Source organism: Mustela putorius, unplaced genomic scaffold (assembly GCF_011764305.1).
Source record: "Mustela putorius furo isolate JIRA1106 unplaced genomic scaffold, ASM1176430v1.1 tig00003983_pilon_pilon_pilon, whole genome shotgun sequence".
Classification (NCBI taxonomy): Eukaryota; Metazoa; Chordata; class Mammalia; order Carnivora; family Mustelidae; genus Mustela; species Mustela putorius.
In genome coordinates this window covers 8767378-8784159 of record NW_025422123.1, presented here as the reverse complement: position 1 = coordinate 8784159, position 16782 = coordinate 8767378, and the positions used below count along the sequence as shown (strand labels likewise).

The window sequence follows — 16782 nt, the reverse complement described above, 5'->3', positions numbered from 1 at the left end:
CAGCAAAGTTCCTTGAAAAAATTGTCTATAAAAGTGCTGTCCAGGGGTGCCTGGGTGGCTCAGTGGGTTAAAAGCCTCTGCCTTTGGCTCAGGTCATGATCCCAGGGTCCTGGGATCAAGCCCCGCATCGGGCTCTCTGCTCAGCGGGGAGCCTGCTTCCCTTCCTCTCTGCCTGCCTCTCTGCCTGCCTGTGATCTCTGTCTGTCAAATAAATAAATTTTTAAAAAAAGCGCTGTCCAGTGGAACTTTCTGCAATGACATCAGTGTTTACATCTGCACTGCCCGGTATGGTAGCCACTAGCCAGAGGTGGCTATCTGAAAAATGGCCAGTGTGACTAAGAAATTATATTTTTAGTTTTATCTAAATTATATTAATTTCTTTCTTTTTTTTTTTTAGATTTTGTTAAGATTTTGTTTTTAAATAGTCTCTGCACCCAATGTGGGGCTCGAACTCACAACCCCAAGATCAAGAGTCACACACTCCGCCTACTGAGCCCACCAGGCACCCCTAATTTCAGTTTAAATAGACACACGTAGCTACTGTAATGGATGGCACAAATCTGTACTTATAGAGTCCAGTTCCTATTCTTTGTATCCTTACCCATTCCCAAGGAGCTCACCCAGTCTCACAGTTTTAAACAAAACCTACAAATTTGCATCTCTATCCCTAACAGCTCCTCAAACTCCAACTCCTATATCCATCTCTCCATGTGATATCACCACCAGGTGTCTAATAAGCATCTCAAGGTATCCTGTTTCACTGGAACACCTGCCTCTCTTCCCAGCCACCTGGCCCATCCAGGGCTTCCCTATCTTGGCTGAAGGCAACGCTATCTTTCCTGTTGCTCAGGCGAAATGCCTTGCATTCCTCTTTGGCTCTCTCTCTGAACTCATACTCACTCCATCGTTTGGCTCTGCTCTGAAAATAGTCTAGAATCTGACCAAATACTCTATCTGACCACATCTCATGGTCTTCGCTTCTATTACCCCCACTGAGTTTACTGCAGAGCCTCATAAGTAGAGTGTCTGCTTCTGCCCTTACTTTCTGCAGTCCACTCTCAACACAGCAACCTGACCACCTTGTTAATAAACCTCCATCAGACCCTGACCTCCCCTGCTCAGCATTCCCAATGGCTCCCACCTCACTGAGAAAAAGCCCAGTGTTTAATACAGTCTTTTTTAAGATGCAACTGCCCAGGAGATACCCTTGTTCATGCCTCCTTGATGGCTTGAGGTTCCTCAACACAACGGCTCCCACCTCAGGGCCTTTGCATCTCCTGTGCCCTCTACAAGGAATGCTCTACTCCCAGCTGTGTACAAGCCTTGTTCCCTTCAGGTCTTCCCTTCAGTTGTCACTTTGTCAGTCCCCCTATCCAGTACCACATATCCCCTCATGCCTATGCTACTTCCTATCTCCTAATTTATCATTTTTCTTAGCTACACGAGGGCACAAAATTTTGTCTATTTTGTCTCCTACGAATTCCTCAGTACTTGGAACTGTGCCTGGCTCTGGCAGAAACCCGTTCAGTATCTGTTGAATGAATGAGTGATCCCCACGACATGGACTTATCTCTTAGGCAAGCGCTCATGTCACACTTGGATTATCACGAGCCCAACACGCAAGTCCCTACCACAAAGCCAGAGACCTGAGGTGGGTCGTGTCTACTTAGGGTGACAGGCTGCAGGCAGCACGGGCGTGTTTTGGGGGTATTAAGAAGCAGAGAGGAGGCAGGACCCACCGTGCTGATATGAAGAGGGAGGTTCTCTGTGTCCGTCTGCTCATCCTGCTCCGAGGAATCTGTCTCTTCCATCTGCTGCATCTCCAGCTCCGATGGAAGAAGGGCCGTCAGGTAAGGGATGGTGAAAGGCCTGGCAGCGATCACTGGGGAATGGGAAGAGAGGGACCATTCTAGTCACAGTGTCCCTGCCGTGGGCCAAGGGCCTTCTGACAGCTCCATGAGCGGCAATAAACAGTCATGGCTAACGTGCTCCGAACCTTCACCACAGGCCACTCAACACCCCATGCGCTATCTTTAATTCTGGCCCCCACCCTATTCAGTGCAACTGCCTGCCTCATTTCACAGATGAGGACCCTGCGTCATGGAGTGACCTCGTCAAGCACACAGAGAGTGACAGTGTGGCATCTCAATTCGGGCACTATGACCTCAGAGCCCACTTTCACCACATATAACTAAACTCAGATAAAACTGCGGCTGAATTCTAGCAAAGCGTCAGCTTCATGATCCTAGACCCAAGGTCAGTTAAGCTCTCTCAGCCTCGTTTCTTGAGTGAGGGTATTGATCCCTAGAGGCTAAAGGACTCCAGTCTAAATACTGGACCCGAAAACTCTCTGCATGTATCCATTCCCTGAGCTAGAGAGCACTTCAAGTATGTGAGCATTCCAGTTCTTCCAAAAGGCACCGATGAAAAGAAAAAATTATGAATTAAAAAAAAAAAATTAAAAGAAAGACATCATCTATGTATACTTTGATGGCAGAACATGACGTGCAGGAGACACTCTGAGATGACTTTTGCTGTGCCTCTAATGTAGGGTCCCATGGTTGGAATGAGCTAGTGTGCATTCTATCTACCAGCTGTGTGACTTTGGGCAAATGACTTCATCTCTTTTCTCTAAAAGCCTCTAAGGGTGGTGGGACGGTCCCTGACTCACAGGTTCGTGAGAGGATTCAGTGAGAGAACATAAGGGAAAATACTGGTGAACACTCTCATTTCCGGGCCAGGCCCACAGTGAGCCTCCTATAGGGCCTTGCTGACTGAATCAGTCACCCAAACCCATTTGTCTCGTTCTCCTCTGGCAAAACCGTGGCCCACAGTGATGAGGTAACATCAGCACCCAGATGAGAAATTCAGTGACACGGAGCCTGTGAAAGAACATGGTGAAGGCAGAGACAGGGGTAGGGGACGTGCAGGGGAGGATTGGGGAGGTGTTTGGTAAGTGCCCTGCTGCCTGCCTTCTGTGTCCCTCCTACTCCCAGGGCAGCCACTTCTGCTGGGTGAGCCTCTCTGAGGCCTACTGTCAGTCATCCTCGAGGCAGCCTGAACTCAACCTCAGAGAGCTGATCCCAAAACGGGCCATAACATTTTATAGTCACCGGTGAGGGACAGGCCCCTAAGACCTCAGAACAGGAGCCAGAAACGTGCAGCACACGCTGCCCCCAAGACAAAGACAAAGCTTGCATTTCTTCCTCTCACGCTGAGAGATAGGAAAGATGGAATAATTAATTCAAATGACAAGACAGGATCCCCAGAGGGGACAGACTCTCACATGGAAACGTGCTGACGTCATCTTTGAAAAGACTCTGGGTCTCGCCTGTCTTGGCCATAAAGCGGGTGAGTGCCCGCTCCACATCTCGTCTCTGGGATGCAGCCTTCTCCCGCAGGACCTGGTAGTCTGACACGGGCTCACGGTACGTCTGTAAAGAGAAGAGCAAGGACACTAGAGGGATACCAATGGATCACTCTTGCTGTTGCAATCTCCTTCCACCTTTTCGAAGTGGCCCACTGACGTCAATTGAAGCCAAGACCCCCAAGGGCAGTAGAGGGGCAGAAAGAAAATGATGTAACTATTACCAATAATTTGTTTTTGAGCTTCAAAATTAAGAACTGCACATTTACTACGACAAATGCCCCTGGGCCTTCATGTGGCTTCTGTGACAGTTGGTCTCAGGCATTAGAGACGCACCCTGAAGGGAGAGTGGGAATCCCCCCTGGGAAGCCGTGACAGGGAGCCACGTTCCACCTCCAGTTCCACCAGTGTAAGGGGACATCCCACAGGAAGTGAGTGGCTGCTTATGTATTGGGTTTTTTAAAACCAACCTTTACAAAGTGGCTGTGTTGTCCCAAAAGAGCCTTAACAAGAAACCCAAGACTGAAGCTATTAATGGAAGTGTGAGAGAATGAGAAAATGGTGGGCTGACACTCTGGCTCCTAATTATGGGCTCTTTGGCAATCATGTCACCCAGTGAAAGATGACCGAGAGCTCATCAATGATGAGAAGTTAGTGTAAACGTTTTAAACTGCAAGGGTAAAACTGACATTTTAACTATGAACAAAAAAGCAACTGCTCTTCATGATATGGAGATTCAATTTTTTAAAGAGGTACTGGACCCACTTGGCAGCATCTACTACAGCTGAACTCCAGTATTCCCTGATGACCCCACTGTCCAGGCCCTGGGTATATATTCAGCAGAACGCAAACATACATGCCCCAAAAGATGTCATGGGTTGAACGCTACGTATAAAAGTCCGAGTATCTAGGGCGCCTGGGTGGCTCAGTGGGTTAAAGCCTCTACCTTTGGCTCGGGTCATGATCTCAGGGTCCTGGGATCGAGCCCCGCATCGGGGTCTCTGCTTAGCGGGGAGCCTACTTCCTCCTCTCTCTCTCTCTCTCTGCCTCTCTGCCTACTTGTGATCTCTGTCTGTCAAATAATTAAATCTTTAAAAAAAAAAAAATTCTGAGTATCTGACAGTTGATATACAGAAATTGCCAGAATGTTCACAGCAGTGTCGTTTGTGTAAGCCAAAACCTAGAGAGGAACAAAAGCCAAAAGATTATGCATATGTTAAATAAACTTCAACTACACCCAGCAACACAGACAAATCTCAGAGACAGAACATTGACTGGAAGAAGCCACGTAGTTTACATAAAGCACAACAACTGACAAAAGAGTTTATGGTGATTAAAATTAGATTACCTTTGGGGGGCTAGTTGCTGAAGGGGGATGGGAACCTTTAGGAAGGCTGGCTTAGGGTGTTTTGTTCTTTTTTTTTTTTAAAGGTTTTATTTTTTAGCAATCTCTGCACCTATTGTGGGGGTTGAACTTACCACTCCGAGACCAAAAGTCACCTGTTCCACCGAATGAGCCAGCTAGTGCCCCATGGAGTTTTTTTGGTTTTGGTTTTCTTTTGTTTTTAGCTCAGGCACTAGTTCAACAGGCGTGTGCACTTAGTAAAAATTCATCAAATTATACATTTATTATTTGTGCTTTTCTGTATGTTTGTGATATTTTATTTAAAGTATACTTTTAAAAAAAGAGGTATTGGAAACATTCCGACTGTTGTCAATGTTAATTCAAGTGTGTCGCCTATATGTATGCTTCCCCTAGCTCCACTGAAACACAGAACAGCATTTTCAGACGTGTTTAAAATTTTCCCCAAATAAAAAATTGGAAGGGATTGTGAACGTACTTGTTAAAAACATTAAAATGCAAGATCTTGGGGAGCCTGGGTGGCTCAGTGGGTTAAGCCTCTGCCTTCGGCTCAGGTCAGGATCTCAGGGTCTTGGGAGCGAGCCCTGCATCAGGCTCTCTGCTCAGCGGGAAGCCTGCTTCCCCCTCTCTCTCTGTCTGCCTCTCTGCCTACTTGTGATCTCTCTCTCTCTCTGTCAAATAAATAAATAAAATCCTTAAAAAAAAAATGCAAGACCTTACAATTATTTTTAAAGACAACCATTTGACATTCAAGAAACTGGAATTTTAATAGAAAAATTTTAATAAGATTCTTCAAATAACCGGTCGATGAGAACAAAAACAATTATGTTTATGATTTTTTAAGGGCAACCGATGATGCTGCACAGCTTTGCAATATGCCTTTTCAACTATGAGAGCTGTTCAAGAACCAAAGTAAATGGACCTTAGGATCAGACCTCTGACTTACTATCCCCAGTGTCAAACAACAATTCCAAAAAATAAAGAGCAGAGGTGATCCCATGGCTGCCACTGTGGAGAAGCAAACAAGTTTCCCGAACCTTTAACAGGGGTGAGATGATCTGTTAATATATTTAACTTTGGCAGAGTGCTACATTAGGGTCATGTCAATAAGCAAACAGAGGAATATGGGCTTAATTTAATACTTTTACTGACAAAGAGACACTGTATAAGAGTGGGAGACTGTTGTAGGTTCAACTGTGTCCCCCCAAAAAGAGATAAACTGTTGAAGTCCTAATGCTGGTACTTCAGAATATGATCTTGTTTGGAAATGGGGTCATTGCAAGATGTAATCAGCATGAGGCTGAACTGGAGTACGTTGGTACTAGTCCAACAGGACTGTACCCTTAGAAGAAAATGGCAGCGTGCAGAGAGATACAGAGAGTGCCCTGTGAAGACAGTGGGAGGGATGCATCTAGAAGTCAAGAAACACCACAGACTGCCCATAAGCCACTCAAAGCTAGGAAGAGGCAAGGAAGGATTCTCCTACAGGTTTCAGAGGGAACCTGCTAACACCATGGTTTTGAACCCTAGCCTCTCGAACTGTAAGACAATTCATTTCTGTTGTGCTAGGCCACCTAGTTTGTGGCACTTTTTGTAGCAGGCAGCCGTACGACACCCATACAGAGACTACTGGTCAAGGACGATGGCCGTGTTGCAGTGGTGGGTGACCATTTTCTTCTTAGGTGTAGAGAAATGTCCTGGAGGACTTGCCCCAAAAGCTGCCTAATGGCCATATGTGCACCAGGACATGGGGTGGAGGTGAGGACAAAGGAGGTGTATGAAGACCCCTGGGCACAGCACACCTCCCCAAGGGGAGGTGAAACCGTGGATCTGGCAAATGGGAGCACATTCGAACCCTAGAGAATGTAATCCTCCTTTGCCAAACTGTGTGTCAATGAGGAAAGACGTGCTGAGCCCTGAACCGCCCTTCTATCATCAAACTCTTGGACTCCAGCCTGACAGTCAGTAGGAACTGACTACTTCTGCATTGGTCCCAGTCCCCAGCGTGGCCGCTTCACTCACCGGAGTTTTGATGTAGGTGTGGGGGTCAGGGAACTCGGGAAAATGGCTGGGGATATGCGGTGGGTGGGGTCGGTTCTGCCCTGCAGTGAGGGCCTTGGGGGTCACCGGCTGATTGGTCACTGGAGCTGCAACAGAGTTACAAGGGGTTATTCCACCACCCCAGGCTGTGCTTCTCTACCCTGTCCCCACTTTTCTCAAAGTAAATGCTGGACCTCAGTGCTCTCCCTGTACAACAGGCACTTTGTACTTCTATCAATAAAGGGCCTTTAACGGCTTGAGGACCTGAGAAGGTCGCCCCTGCCACGCCAGGCTCTGCTGGATGACCTGGGGTCACAGTCGCACGTACGACAATCTGATGGCATACCGCCTAGGCAGGTGAGTGGGTGGCTGTGACAAGTTAAATACATAAGGGAGACGAGGAACTAAGGAGACTCAAGTGGGCTAGTGGCTCTTTTTCCATAGAACCCAGATGACAAAGACAAACCCTAAGCCAGGCAGGGTAAGTCAGAACGGGCTAACGAAAACAAGAAGGGATTAAAAATGGTCCTTTCTGGAGTGCCTGGGTGGCTCAGTCATTAAGCGTCTGCCGTTGGCTTAGGTCAGGATCCCAAGGGTATGGAGCCGCACATCAGGCTCCCTGCTCGGCAGGAGGCCTGTTTCTCTCTCTCCCACTCTCCCCTGCTTCTGTTCCCTCTCTCGCTATGTCTCTGTCAAATAAATAAGCAAAATCTTAAAAAAAAAAAATTAAATAAAAATAAATGGTCTTTCCACTCTACTCTGAGAGTATTTCTTACGAGACCAGTGCTCTAACCCCTGAGCTATGGAGCCATGACCGTATTTCTTAAAAAGGTGCAAGCATGAAAAGAATGCAGAGAAAAAAATCTAGTATATTCTCCTCAAGGTCCTACAGGCCCAAACTGTTACTCCCAAGTCAGTTTATGGCACTCACTTCATCTAAGGGAGAAGTCATCATTTGTGTAAAGGGACAGAGTAAATATTTCAGGTTTTGCCAGCCATATAGTCTGTCACAATGACTTTAACTCTGCCATTATAGCATGAAAGCTGCCAGGGATAATAATTAAACATGGCTGTGTTCCAATAAAACTTTATTTACATAAACAGGAAGCAAGCTGTATTAGGCCTCCAGGCCATAGCTTACTTGACTGATGTAAGAGTGAGACCTTTCACATTTTTCAAACAGCCCTCTTCTGGGGTTAAAGCACAGCAACACCTCAGAAACGGATTACCTTTCTGGTGACTGAACTTCGCAACTTAATCCTATTAATCTAAATAAAGATCCTATTTCAGGTAGCCCCAAATAATGGAAGGGAGCCCACAATGGGAAGTAGCTGCAAATCGATCCTTGCCCTCTTCAATGAAGTCATTCCATAACCACTGATTGAGCACTTACTGAGGACCTCAGTTCAAAGACACTTACGGGCAGTGATGACCATCCTCTGAGACCGTTTCGCATAAGCAGGAAGAGTGTCCACATTGAAGCCTAAGAAACAGGAGAACAAAAATAAAAAATCACTAAAGGGGGAGTGATACTGTGGAGAAAGAGTGGAGACCCCCAGCTTGAGTGCTTTGCGGCCACTTGAAAGCAGCTCCAGCTGAATCCCCCAGCAGGAAAGTAGGAAGTCTCTTAAATAGAGTCAGAGGAACCCTCTTTTGAGGGAACCCTCTCTCAAGCTAAAAACAAACCAGGAGACTCCTGAGGAAACTCGAGAACACCTGGCAGACAGGGCTAACTCTTGGGGACTCTTCTTTCTCTCATAACCCCAACTCAGCTGCACTGGACAACTGGAAAACTGGAGGTGTACTCACCCATCTCAACAAGCGTGACCACGATGTCTGACAGTGTGGGCTGCGTTCTGGCTGTGTGCTCACAGTAGGACTTGGCACTCCTCCCAATTTCTGAAATGTCTAGCAAAGGATCAAAGGCACAAAGTCTTATTCTCTGTTCACACAAAGTTAAGTACAGAATTATTGTAAGAGCCAGCAATTCCGCTCCTAGGGATACACCCAAGCGAACTGAAAACAGATACTTGTACACCAAAGTTCACTGCAGCGTGATTCACAGTAGCCAAAAGGTGGAAACAACCCAGTGTACATCCACAAATGAATGGATAAACAAAATGTGGTTCACACATACAATGTGAAGCATTATCTGGCCTTCAAAGGGAATGAAATTCTCATACAACATGGAAAAACCTTGAAAATGTTAGGTAAAGTGAAATAAGTCAGACACAGAAAATCAAATATTTTAAGATTCCACTTATATGAGGTATCTAGAAAAAAAGAAAATTCATATAGACAAAAGGTGGATTTGAGGTTACCAGGAGCTTGGCGGGAGTGTGGGAGGAGATGGGAAGTTAATGTGACGGATATAGTGTTTCTGTTTATTTATTTATTTTATTTATTCATTTGTCAGAGAGCACAAGCAGGGGGAGCAGCAGGCTCCCACTGAGCAGGGAGCCTGATGCGGGACTCAATCCCAGGACCCTAGGATCATGACCTGAGCCGAAGGCAGAGGCTTAACTGACTGAGCCACCCAGGCATTCCACAGTGTTTCTGTTTAGATGATGGAAAAGTTCTGGAAATGGATAGTGTTGACAGTCATTTGATATTGTGCATATACTTAATGCCACTGAATTGTTCATTTACAAATGGTTACGCTTGTAATGCTATGTTATGCACATCTTGCCACCAAAAAAGGGGGAGGAGGAACAAGTCTTTGTTTTTTCTGCCTGAAATTGAACTTCTATTTAAGAGTTATGGGGGCACCTGGCTGACACAGTCGGCAGACCTGGCAACTCTTGATCTTGGGGCTCTAAGTTTGAGCCCCATGTTGGGAGTAGAGATTACTTAAAAACACAATTAAAAAAAAAAAAAAAGTTATGCCAAAGTTCTTCAGGGAAAAGGGGAGGTATGAAGCTGGGCTCCATAACTGGGCTTCAGAGGTGGATAGGCAATTCCATGGAAACTCTGAAATTGTGGTGAATTTTACATACAGAAAATTCTTTTTCTGGGGATAGGTTCAGAGATTTCTTCAGCTACAAAAGGAGCCCCAAAAGGTAAGGAACCCCTGCTCTAGAAGCCCTCATGGCTCAGAAGTTAAAAGCAAGTGGTATTTGAGAGGGAAGAGTGTCTAACTGAAGACCCACGACCAACTTACCACTACCCAGATCAAGTCACTAGTCCTAACTTCCACACCTGAAAATGGCAGGAGTAGGGGTGCCGCATCTGTTTACTGTGGGGAAAGTCTAATTAAAATCCTGATAGAATATCTTAGAAACAAGCCAGGTGGCATTTAAAATACCTATACCTGGGGCACCTGGGTGGCTCAGTGGGTTAAAGCCTCTGCCTTCGGCATCAGGCTCTCTGCTTGGCAGGGAGCCCGCTTCCTCCTCTCTCTCTGCCTGCCTCTCCGCCTGCTTGTGATCTCTGTCTGTCAAATAAATAAAGTCTTTAAAATAAATAAAATATCTATACCCATTTGGCCTTTCTCTCTCTCTCTTTTTTTTTATCAGATCCTAGGATTTCAAAGGATATGTAAAAGAAATGTAGAAAATAATATTCAGAGACTTGGCTCTGAAGACAGTCTAAGACAGGAGTCCCTAGAAACTAAGGGACTGTAGGCAACAAACACAAAAACTGCCTGACAACTAACGCAAATGCTGAAACTTCGATATCCAGAGCTCCTGACAACATGGAAATGCTCAAGACTCAGAAGACCCCAGCTTAAGCTATCCATTCTTGGTATTCCTTGGAACAAAGCAACAGACTTTTATACTATTTTCAAGCCTTTCAGTTTCAATATTCACAGCTTTCCAGCGCCACTATTGCAGCTCCATCCCCCGAGTGGCAACTATTTCTTCGGAGAGAAAGAAGGCCCTCTTGGTCAGTGATGTCAGAAAGAGCTGCCTCGGGACACCTGGGTGGCTCAGTTGGTTAAGCAGCTGCCTTCGGCTCAGGTCATGATCCCAGCGTCCTGGGATCGAGTCCCACATCAGGCTCCTTGCTCAGCAGGGAGCCTGCTTCTCCCTCTGCCTGCCATTCTGTCTGCCTGTGCTCGCTCTCTCCCCCTCTGATAAATAAATAAAATCTTTAAAAAAAAAAAAAAAAAAAAAAAAAAAGAGCTGCCTCAACCATGAGGACCTTTAAACTCTGAATTCCAAGATCTTTCCAAGAACTGAATTCTTCTCTGTTGGGAACTATTTGTCTATTCTTTTAGGACAGAAGTTCTCAAAGTATGGTCTGGGAATCCCCAGGCAGCCCTGAATCCTTTCCAAACTCCACAAGCCAAAACCATGTTTATAATGAAATGAAGATGTTGATTTTTTTTTTACTCTCATTGTCTCCTGCAGTCTTCCAAAGGCGACCTGGTCTATGATGATATCATGGCTCTGATGGACAATGAAATGTAGGCTTGCATATGTTTACGTTTAAAATTTTTCTCAATTTAGGGGCGCCTGGGTGGCTCAGTGGGTTAAGCCGCTGCCTTCAGCTCAGGTCATGATCCCAGGGTCCTGGGATCAAGCCCCGCATCGGGCTATCTGCTCAGTGGGGAGCCTGCTTCCTCCTCTCTCTCTGCCTGCTTGTGATCTTTCTCTGTCAAATAAATAAAAATAAAATCTTAAAAAAAATTTTTTTTTAATTTTTCTCAATTTTATTTCCTAATGTGGCAAAAATCACTCTATGTAAAGCCCATGTAGACAGAACAACTTCTCAGGACTCTCAATATTTAAGAGTCTAAAGAGGTTCTAAGACCCAAACATCTGAGAGCACTGCTTTAGGAAAACATTTGGTATTTAAAAGTTCTGAACAGGGGTGCCTGGGTGGCTCAGTGGTTAGAGCCTCTGCCTTCAGCTCAGGTCATGATCCCAGGGTCCTGGGATCGAGCCTCGCATCGGGCTGTCTGCTCTGCAGAGAGCCTGCTTCCTCCTCTCTCTCTCTGCCTACTTGTCATCTCTGTCTATCAAATAAAAATAAATAAAATTAAAAATAAATAAATAAATAAATAAATAAATAAATAAAAATAAAAGTTCTGAACAGGGGCGCCTGGGTGGCTCAGTGGGTTAAGCCTCTGCCTTCAGCTCAGGTCATGATCTCAGGGTCCTAGGATCGAGCCCCACTTTGGGCTCTCTGCTCAGCAGGGAGCCTGCTTCCCCCCTCTTCTCTGCCTGCCTCTCTGCCTACTTATGCTCTCTCTCTCTGTCAAATAAATAAAATCTGTGAATAAATAAATAAATAAATAGAGTTGCGAACATCAGCTGCAGAGAGTCATCTCACCTCAGACCACGTCCTTCCTGGGGCAGCCCACATCAAGTGCCTGATGGAGAACTGAGTACAAAGGCAGGGCCTTTTCAGCCTGATGAGGCGTACTCTGAAAGGCAACGACTGCTCCAGAGCTCCCCACTGGGTTAGCTAATTCTTTATTTGGCCTGCATTGCAGTTAAAGTCTCCCACTGCCTAAACCTTTTTCTCACTTTCATTTGTAAGTGTTGATCCCTCAAGAGACAACTTAAGTAACCCCATCTCTCATTCCACCCTACCTTCCACCACCCACCCCAATAAAACCCAAGCAAGGAAATATAATGCACAAGCAGAAAAGCCTATGTGAGACCATTCCAGGCTCCTATACCTCAACCCATTTCAAGTTGTTTTCCATTCTAAAAACTTTATTTGCCCTCCCTCTTGTATCACATATGATACCATTTGATTATGCGATGTGTAGCATCTATTCATGGGAATTCATTGTGACTCTGCAACAAAACTCTACTTTGAGTACAGAAAACAAGCAGCAACAACAGCACCTACAAATCCTCAGGAGATTACAATGTTCCTAACATCAAATGCTTTACATACACACCTCACAACTCCGTGAAATACAAATTATTATCCTACTTCACAAATAAGGAAATTGAGGTTCAGGAGATTTAGTGACTTGCTCAAGCTGTGAAGTAGCAGAGTGATGACTTATACCCACATCCCACTGATTCCAAAGCCTGTAAGTCACTTAACTACATTCTTCTTTTTCCTAGATCCTCGCTAACACTATCAGATTGCAGAACACCGAACAGATTTTGGTTGACTCCAAGAAGGTGGCCTGTTGTTTCTTGGTACTTACAGCTCTGCAGCATCTCTGTCAATGTTTCCACGGATGCTTTCTCAGCACTCTCGAACCCTGCCTCTGTCAACAAGGAGCTCACAACCACCTGAAGGGTTCGCCTCCGGGCCAGATGGTAGTTGTCAGCAGGGTTAGTGGATTGTTTACTTCCTGATCTCTGCCAGTCAGCACCCCATTAAAAAAAAAAAGAAAAAAGATTTTCGCCCGTAAGACAAGGTTGCAATCAAATAATTACCATATCATCAATGGCAAGCAAAGGTTTGGGAAGCAAATATTTATCAGTGCTTACTAAAATAAAATTTAAAAATGCGGGACGCCTGGGTGGCTCAGTTGGTTAAGCAGCTGCCTTCGGCTCAGGTCATGATCCCAGCGTCCTCGGATCGAGTCCCACATCGGGCACCTTGCTTGGCAGGGAGCCTGCTTCTCCCTCTGCCTCTGCCTGCCATTCTGTCTGCCTGTGCTCGCTCTCTCCCCCCCCCCTCTCTCTGATAAATAAATTTTTTAAAAATCTTAAAAAAAAATAAAAAAATAAAAAAATAAATGCCCCTGGTGTTTAGACTTACAAACCCTGGCCAGCTGAGTAATAATAATCGAGTACCCAAGGGGCTCTAAATACCAAGGAGCTACCTAAAACTTAAAATTCCAAAACCACAAAATGTCTACTTTTTACTTTCTATTTTAGCAGATTATCAAAATATATAGCGGAAAAAAACATGCATGATGGGATTGAATTCATGCCTTCTCCCAGAAAATGCTCTCTCTCTTTTTCCTCCCATCTCCACACCACTTCACTAACAGGAAAAATTAAAACACCACCACACGACGTTAAGGAGAGAAAGGCAAAGGACAACCGCTCAGGAAAGTAGGAAAGCTAAATATTTTGAAACCGGAATCCCCCCAACTTCGGCTGGCCAATAAGAAGGCGAAGCCAGCCTCTTCGGACCAATCAGGAGGTGTTCCGGGTTCCCAACCCCCAACAGGGAAGGAGCCCAATCACTACACAGGTCCACCAACTCCGGAGGCCTGTAGCCAAGTCCCAAGGAGGGGGGCATGTACGGCCTGAAAGACGCTCCTCCACTCGGGGCTCATAGTGGGGCTGGATTTCTGGCTATGGGATTGTTGCCCACATTAGGGGGAAATTACAAAATGCCCAGACTCTCTCGCCTCGGCCCCGCGCCTCCCGCCCTTACCGTTCCGGAGCCACCGGCCCCGGCAGTGGCCGCCGTGTCGGCCATCTTGCTCTGGCGTAATGTGCGCGGGCGCAGAGCAGTATGGGACTTGTAGTCGCCGAACGGGGAGGGGCGGAGGCGGGGAGGAGGCGGGGCGGCGTGCACCCCTACAAGCTTTCCTAAACCCAAGTGGGTGGGTGGTGTGTACGTCTCAGGACCCCGGCTCACGTGACCTTCAGTGCGTGGTAGGTTCTTGGGGCCCTAGTGAGCGTCGGAATTGGCTAGGAAGATGCGCCCGCAGCATCACACCTATTCCTAGATGAAATCGTTTCTCATAAAGAGCACATCCTTGGAACGCTCCAAACTTGCTTGTTGGTGTTAGCAGCACCTGGCTGTGTCCCGCCCGGTGCCAATGACTCACTCAGTGGGGAAGGGGCCTGGAAATCCGTACTGGGAAGCTCTCCAGGTGATTCTCCTGACCTGGAAATTTGGAGAAGCCTTATTTCGTGCTGACAGCCCCGCAGCCCGCCAGTGGTCCGCTCGGAACTGGAGCCTACCGACCTGGTAGCCCCGGTCTTCCTCTGCATCCCCGCTGCCTTCTCGCCCTCAGGCCGCGGGTATTTGCGGGGCGAGGCTGGAGGTGCGGGCGGCAGGAAGCTGTCCCGTGCCCGCCTCACTCCCAGGGCGCGGAGTCGGCGCGGGGCTTATGGTTTTCAGCGTCTCCCTCGCTCATCAGCCACTCCGGGACGGGATTCTCCGTGCCGGCACCGGGGGCCGCACCGCTCCTCGTTCGGTTCCGTTTGAGGGTGCCTGGGAGGGTGCAGATGCTGGCTTTGAATCATAGCGCTCGCAGGCTGTGGGACTTCGGGCGCGTTCCTTAACCACACTGTGCCTCAGTTTACTTGTGTGTGTTGGGGGGTATGAAACTGGGGTGGAATTGATAAAGAAGAAAATAAGCTAATACACACAAAGGGTCTGGCACAGTGCCAGACGCGTAGTAAGCGGTCAAGAAACAGCACCTGAAGTTGTTTATTTCCTGCGCGACGCGTGAATGACTAGCGAACGCGCAGAGGCCTGGCAACCCGCGCCGCACGGGCCCCGCGGGTGCACCTGAGCCTGGGGGCGTTCCCCGCCCCCTCACCGAGGGCACTAGGGTCGGGGGCTGCAGGGCGTGCCGCGGGCGGCCGGGGGAGGAGTCAGGCCCAAACTTCAGTGGAGCCGAGCACCCAGCCCCTTTGTCTCCCCCGCCCCCTCTTCCCCACTTCCTGCCCAGCTTTAAACTCGGGATCCGCGGCGCGGCGCGGACTTTGTAAACACTCGGCGCCTGCGGGGGTGGAGACTCTTTCTGCTGGGTCGCCTGACGCTGCAGTGCACGCCCCTCCCCACGGCTGGAGGTGGCGACCCCCTACCTCCCCAAAGATAGAAGTCAGAGGCGACGGGAGAATGAGGCCACGATCCGTGCTCCGGGGGGCTCACCTACTATGGAGGTAGGCTTGATGGCTGAAGAAGCCTAGATAGATGCGGTGTCAGCCTCTCCCCCCTTCGCTGGGGCCTCCAAGTTCGGGCTGGACGCCTGGGGCAGGTAGATTGGGTCCGTTAAGTGGGTCCCCGCGTCGTCATCACCTCCCGGTTGTCCCCCAAAGCTCGGCTCCGTTGCTTTCTCGGTGAGCTGTTCGGCACCTAGTCGAAGAGCAGAGATGTCCCCCCCCCCTCCCCGAAGCCCTGGGCCCTGCCCCCACAGCCGCTCTCTAAGCTGACCTAGAAGCCCAGTGGCCTCACTGGGTTTTCGTTCTTCATACCTCAGAGATAGGGATGGGAGGCTAGTAGGAAGGCAGAGCCAATGTGGGCAGGGAGCCTTCCAAATCTCCTGCCAGCGAGAGCAGAGGGAGGAAGGAGGTCAGAAGGCAGGACTGGAAGGAAGGACCCCTCAGTGTTTGTCACTCTGGTGTCTGATGGGTATACAAGCCTCTTCTGGGTTTTTAAATGTATTGCCAAGAAGAGTAACTGAAGAACTTGGTTGCTGTTACTAAGGGAGCATAATGGTTTCATCTGCAAACATTGAGCACCTACTATTGTTCTGGAATTCTGGGGATGCTGAGGGTGCAATGATGTTTTTCATCTGTGTTTAGTGTGCATGATGGAACAACAGAGATAAAGTGCCAAGTTGGGCTGGCTAGCAAGACTCCAGAGAGAAGGGGGCTTTGGAGTTGGATTCTGAGTGAGAGGAGAGTCACCAGGCTGAGAAGTGGTAGGAAGTCTTTGGGGGGCCAGCTGTTCATTCGGCAGAGTTGCACTGAACCCTGACTGGTGTTGGACCTTGGGGTATAATGAGGACCCAGAAGGCATTCCTGCTTTCATTCACCTGCTGTCTAGGCATGAAGAAGAGGTGGGAATGAACAGGTTAAATTCAGGGATAGGCAAGTTTCTGGGCTGGTCCCTAAAAATCCAGGAATCCCTAGCTGCGTGCAGCTGGGAGTCTGCTTGAGAGTTATGTGACCATCCACACAATGTTGGGGTACCCATTCCTCATTCTTGGACCTTAGGACTGTTTCCACTGTTTCCTCTATGCCCCCACCTCAGTTCTCTTGGGGACCAGACACGTACAGGTGAAGAGAACTAGGTCTCCCATTGTGTCCCTGCAGATTCTTCTCTGTCAATTCCTAGGCTCCTTGGAGAGATGACTGATACAACATTTAATTAATTCATTCACCACTTGCTAGCTGTGACC

The 16782-nt window shown here is 47.7% G+C and overlaps 2 protein-coding genes across 9 annotated transcripts in view; one reads left to right on the top strand and one right to left on the bottom strand.

The window, feature by feature from the left end:
- Positions 1 to 14834, bottom strand: part of TAF8 (TATA-box binding protein associated factor 8) — a 30215-nt gene extending 15381 nt beyond the window's left edge. For 5 of the 7 annotated variants that reach the window (XR_006604106.1, XR_006604105.1, XM_004739915.3 and 2 more), the window contains exons 1-7: positions 14076 to 14164; positions 12886 to 13042; positions 8580 to 8678; positions 8191 to 8253; positions 6753 to 6877; positions 3287 to 3434; positions 1740 to 1882 (exon numbers count right to left, since the gene is read on the bottom strand). Coding sequence is in view for 5 of the 7 variants with exons in the window: in XM_004739915.3 (XP_004739972.1) it covers positions 1740 to 1882; positions 3287 to 3434; positions 6753 to 6877; positions 8191 to 8253; positions 8580 to 8678; positions 12886 to 13042; positions 14076 to 14120 (780 nt within the window). In the remaining 2 variants the exon portion in view is untranslated. Of the gene's footprint in view, positions 1 to 1739; positions 1883 to 3286; positions 3435 to 6752; positions 6878 to 8190; positions 8254 to 8579; positions 8679 to 12885; positions 13043 to 14075; positions 14165 to 14615 lie in introns of those variants that run through there. The other 2 variants (XM_013062350.2, XM_004739912.3) reach the window with 2 other exon arrangements.
- Positions 14835 to 15325: 491 nt separating this feature from the next.
- CCND3 (cyclin D3) overlaps positions 15326 to 16782 on the top strand; it is a 94587-nt gene continuing 93130 nt past the window's right edge. The window contains exon 1 of one of the 2 annotated variants that reach the window (XM_004739920.3): positions 15326 to 15541. In XM_004739920.3, the coding sequence (XP_004739977.1) occupies positions 15536 to 15541 (6 nt within the window). In that variant the 5' untranslated portion in view covers positions 15326 to 15535. The remainder of the gene's footprint in view (positions 15542 to 16782) is intronic. The other variant, XM_004739918.3, reaches the window with a different exon arrangement.